This window comes from Siniperca chuatsi, linkage group LG17 (genome assembly GCF_020085105.1).
Source record: "Siniperca chuatsi isolate FFG_IHB_CAS linkage group LG17, ASM2008510v1, whole genome shotgun sequence".
In the NCBI taxonomy this organism is placed as follows: domain Eukaryota; kingdom Metazoa; phylum Chordata; class Actinopteri; order Centrarchiformes; family Sinipercidae; genus Siniperca; species Siniperca chuatsi.
In genome coordinates, this window is record NC_058058.1 from 11,725,212 (window position 1) to 11,730,686 (window position 5,475).

Genomic DNA, 5,475 nt, shown 5'->3' on the forward strand with positions numbered 1-5,475 from the left:
TTAAATTACATTTACATATTGTACATTAGGATGACAGAATACTAGAGACACCTCAAAATATAATGTAGCAGGAAAACCCAATGTTGATTAAATATGTAGCAAAGAATATCCATAGTCTTATTTTAATTTTTTTTTAAATTAGAACATGTCTTCACCAAGTTAATGAAATGTCATAAGCTACATTTTTGCTTATTATTCAAAATGTATGACTGAAAAATATATTCCAGTTATACTTCAGAATAAACCTATGTTTCAAGTTTACAAAAAGTGTCCAATAATGTATTTGCACATACCGTGTGCCTATAGATAATTTAAGTCTAACTTGTACTTAATGCAGCCAAGATTTAGTCCACACAAATGATCTCCAAAAGAATAAATGTCATACATTTACATAATGAAAGTTTAGTCAATTAATTTAAAAGAACTGTAACATCTTAGAAACATGAAACAGGCATTTCCTTTACAGCAAACAGGTGGTTTTCATTCACACTCTTGCGACTTTAATTGAATAGCAAGTGCCAATTAGCAGCCACCAGGTGTAACAAATTAACTTCAAGGCACTATTTGTAGTGGCAGGAGGCTGTGTCTTTATTCAGTGTTCAGTAGCTGCACGAGGACCTTCATGTGGAGCCATGGCTGGGGTCAGGGTTGAGCTGCTGATGGTCCAGATTGTGATGACGTTGCTGCTGGTTTCAGTAACGGGCTGGGAGTGGATCAACGAAACTCAACTGCCTCATTTATATGAGAAGGGCCAGTTGGGAAAACCACGTACCTTTACCTCGCCAGGTAAACAACAAACATTTCAACAAATCATTTACTGAATCAGTTCACTGCCTTTATGGCCCTTTACTTTTTCTACTATAGCATTACATTTACCATAATCCTGTAATTGTTACATAGTCCTACTTTAACCTCCCCTAACTGCCTTTTTTTTTAAGAACTAAATTGGTAAAACTTAATGGATCTTTAATTAGTCCCAAGTTTGTACCTAAATAGCATACACAAGCTGTATCTACAACTTATCTAATCAAATGCTTAACATGACTGCATGCAGTTGCAATAAACTCTACATCATTTTGTTGAATTTCTGTCTCATGACCTTCACAGATCCAGATAGAAATGTCATGGCTAGCTTTAGTTCTAATGGGAAGATTTTCAGGCTAAACTGTGCCTGAGGTCATAAAATTTGAGCTCCTCAGTCAGACTAGCTACTACATACTCATGACTTTAAGAAGGAACTATCTGGCTGGGCTGTCCACATAATCTTACACAAGGATATGGCTGACTCTTTCTGACTGCTGTCATCTGTGCCACTTTCCCTCCAGATGACAGCAGTGTTGAAGACAGTAAAGATGCAGTTCCTGAAGTTGAAGGTGCTGCCACTAGTGAAGACTTCAACCCCTCTGCTAACTATGAATACCAGGTGGGTGCAGTAGCTTTTGGCCCAAGAAACTGGGCCAGCGGTTCGGACGGTGGGTTCCAGGTGGAACTTGTAGATGCCCCTCCAAGCCGCTGGGCCAGCGGTACTGATGGTGGGTCCCAGGTGGAACTTGTAGATGCCCCTCCAAGGAGCTGGGCCAGCGGTACTGATGGTGGGTCCCAGGTGGAACTTGTAGATGCCCCTCCAAGGAGCTGGGCCAGCGGTACTGATGGTGGGTCCCAGGTGGAACTTGTTGATGCCCCTCCAAGCAGCTGGGCCAGCGGTAGTGATGGTGGGTCCCAGGTGGAACTTGTAGATGCCCCTCCAAGGAGCTGGGCCAGCAGTAGTGATGGTGGGTTCCAGGTGGAACTTGTAGATGCCCCTCCAAGCAGCTGGGCCAGCGGTACTGATGGTGGGTCCCAGGTGGAACTTGTTGATGCCCCTCCAAGGAGCTGGGACAGCGGTACTGATGGTGGGTCCCAGGTGGAACTTGTTGATGCCCCTCCAAGGAGCTGGGACAGCGGTACTGATGGTGGGTCCCAGGTGGAACTTGTTGATGCCCCTCCAAGCAACTGGGCCAGCAGTACCAGTCTAAGTTCTACTGAGCTAGATGTGGTTTGCAGTGACGTTGGCTTCCATATTACTCTGCCGACAGATCAACTAAGCGAAGTTAAAGTTTTGGGTATGTACTCTGACTTTTCTGCCTACTTGAAATAAAGTCTTAATTTTGCTGAATGCATGTTAAATTACTAGGCTTTATTTTCCTTCTCAGGCTCAAAGGACCTGCTGTCTGTCATGGATGCTCCAGAGTCTTGTGGTTATGAAGTGAACTCTTTCAAGAACACACTGACTGTACCCTTCACTGGGTGCAATGTGAAAAATGTAGGTTCCTTTTGATTAATTACCTTGGCTCTGTAATATCCTTAGACTAAGATGGATGTAATTGTACTTATCAATGTAGTTTTGTTGTTATTCAGGTCATGTCTTAACAGAAACTCTATTTGTTATTACAGACTGACCGCTACAGCTTGCAGTTGTTGTATGTCGATAAGTTTGATCAGACACAAATTGCTACTGCATCCTGTGAGAAGAGTCCAAAGTTTGATCCTGGCCTGTTCGCTCGCTCCAGTAGCCGACACAAACCTACATCAAAATGCAGTTACCCAACGGTTGCACCACCACGACCAACACTGCCAGTGGCACAAAGTCAGTGCAAACTGCATGCAGCAAATGCACTAAATAGATGTTGAATGGCTTTTAACAGGATTTAATTTGTTTGCATGCCAGACTACTTTTTAAAATGTCATTTGTCTATCAGCTTGTAGTGTCCCTCCATGGGAGCAGGTGAAATGTGGCAAGTCGGGTATATCTTTATCAGCCTGTAAGATGATGGGATGCTGTATAGATTTTTCTACATATGCCTGCTACTACCCACTGGATGGTAAGGCTTCTGTTTAGGGAGATGTGGCAAAATATTAGAGTTCTAATAGAGAACTTCTGTTCAAGTGACTTTTTTTTTTAACCCTCACTAGAGTGCACTGCAGATCATCATTTTGTGTTTGCCATTCGCTCCAACTCTGCACCCATCCCTGTGGACCCCACCAAGCTCATTATTCCTGGGAATCCAAACTGTAAACCAGTCTTTGTTAACCACAAGGTTGCCATCTTTAAGTTCAAAGTCACAGAATGTGGAACTCATGCTTATGTAAGTTGTCCCCTTAAATGACTTGTGGAGTTTACTATGCACTGCTTTGGCAAGTGTCTACTAGCATCATTAAGCTAAAATGGTACTTGTCCTGATCAAGTGATGTCAGGTTGTAGTAGAGTTGGTAGATGCTTCACAACTTCATCACCCAGTTCATGTACAAAACTGGACTAAGGGTGGTGTCTTGAAGTAATATGCCAGATTTGCTATTGATTGCAACTATTTAAGGCAGATAAAACAGAATTTAATGCTGCAGCCCTAAAGTTTGACTTTAAAGTAGTCACCCTGACTTGCCATAGTAGCAAACTGTTATGTCACAAGTTGCTTGTTTTGCATCTAGATTTCTGATTTAATCATGTGCTTACATAGCACTAAAGTGACATTCAAATGTCAGAATCACAAGACTTCAAATTCCACAAGTTTCTCAATGTGGTGACAAAACCAATAAACGTTCAGATTTTTGCATCTGATAATAATCTTTCCTCTAAAAGATGAATTCATGGGGTTTGAAATTTTAAAAAATGACTAACTCTAAACATGCTGGGAGTCTTGGTGACTGCCTCAGGCAGTACATTATGCATGCTGTGTAACCTGGGAGACTTCTCACTAACAACTGAGAAATTGTCTTTTCTTGACAGGAAGTTGGTGAGACAAAAATCTACCTGGCTGAAGTGCAGACTATCGTCAAAGCTCTGAGCCTCAAGTATGGTGTAATTACAAGAAGTGATCCACTCAGGTTAGTGGGTTATACAGGACACTTGTACTCAGTGGGCACAATTCTACTGCCAAAATTATCATAATGGCCTAATGTAACTGAATCTGATCTAATGTAGATTTGCATATTTTTTTTAAATCTGTACATGCATGTAGTGCCAAGCTTAAACATTAATCCATATCTTTGTAGGTTCTTGGTAGAGTGCCGCTACAGCAAAACAGGCAGTGGCCAGCACTCAATGGCCAGTGTTGGCTACATGGTCAAGATCCCAAGTTCCCACTTGCCATCAGCAGTCATCTCCAATGGCTTATATAGTGTGCAATTGAGAATTGCAAAAGGTCAAGTGTTCATCATTTTCCAAACAAAGTTAAATTATTGGAGTGGGATTGTACATAAATAGCTCTCAAATGGCAACTATTATCCATTTTAATAAGTTTGCTTTGTCTTAACCAACAGATCACACATATTCAAGCTACTACCCCACTTACCATCAGCCCTTGCGACTGCTCCTTGGCAAGCCAGTGTATCTTGAACTGAACCTGAAGTCTCCTAAACCAGATGCTGTAATTCTAGTCAACTACTGCATAGCTTACCCTCGCTCTGCAAAGAATGCACTGGTACTTATTTATCAAGGGTAAGTGTGACTATCTGAACTTTTTCCATGTCTATTATAACAGATCCTTGCCCTCTGTCAACTTAAACATAAGTTATGTTTCTCTGTAGGTGTGCCAACCCCCATGATCCAAATGTGTCCATCCTTAAAGTCCATGACCTTCCCAAAAATCGTCACCAGAGGCGCTTTGTGGTCCGTGCATTCCAATTTATGGATCAAACAACAAACAAGTACCTTGATGAAGAAGTGAGTTAAAGTGTTCAAAGATATGCTATGTACAACAGGTGCATACTGACTGCTGCTGAAAGGTCTCTCATGCAGTAATGCGGTGACTTCATTAAGAGGTCATCTCTTTTCTATTGGACAAATTACCTTTTTGACTAAAGCAATCTTACCCCACTTATGATTGACAGATTCTCATTTCAGCTTTGCAATCTGTACTACAGCGTACCTAGATTTCAAGTGTAAAGTCCTCAATTTAACTTGAGGAAACTTTGTAAGGCAACTTGTCCCTATAGGATGTATTAACTACTGTGTTGTCTCTCCTGTAGATCTATTTCATGTGTTCTACAGAAGTGTGTAGGGAATTGGAAAAGAAATGTCAACAACAGTGCTTTGATAGAAAGGTGGGTCTCTAAACCTTGCAAATATGTTACTGCCACAATCTTTGAAAGTCTAATCAAATTCTCTTGCTTCTAGGCACCACATGGATTTGTAGCTCAAGATCATATAAAGATATAGGAAAAATAAAGTGAACATTTTATGATACAGTATTGTGTTTGGCTTTTTTTTCTCTTGGTATTGCAAGTCATTACTCTCAGGGCAATAACCCTGATTTCTGACACTTCTCATACAAAGACACTGTTGGTGGTTTTTTTTTTTTTTAAAGGTTAGTGTTTGTTCTGCATATTGATTGGGGGCACTGAATGCAAATATCCAGAGGCCAACAAACACCTATATTCAACACCAAACTAGGCTACATGCTGCAAAAATGAAGGGACAAACTGAATTATAACATTCAC

The 5,475-nt window shown here is 40.9% G+C and overlaps 1 protein-coding gene across 1 annotated transcript; it reads left to right on the forward strand.

Annotated features, from left to right (window-relative positions):
- Nucleotides 1-583: 583 nt before the first annotated feature.
- Nucleotides 584-5,221, forward strand: LOC122864925. The gene is made up of 12 exons (XM_044172720.1): nucleotides 584-786; nucleotides 1,326-2,102; nucleotides 2,193-2,302; nucleotides 2,434-2,626; nucleotides 2,739-2,861; nucleotides 2,953-3,125; nucleotides 3,764-3,861; nucleotides 4,030-4,178; nucleotides 4,297-4,474; nucleotides 4,564-4,699; nucleotides 5,005-5,079; nucleotides 5,153-5,221. Exons 1-12 carry the CDS (start codon nucleotides 633-635, stop codon nucleotides 5,192-5,194), a joined length of 2,208 nt encoding a protein of 735 aa, XP_044028655.1. The 5' UTR covers nucleotides 584-632; the 3' UTR covers nucleotides 5,195-5,221.
- Nucleotides 5,222-5,475: the final 254 nt, after the last annotated feature.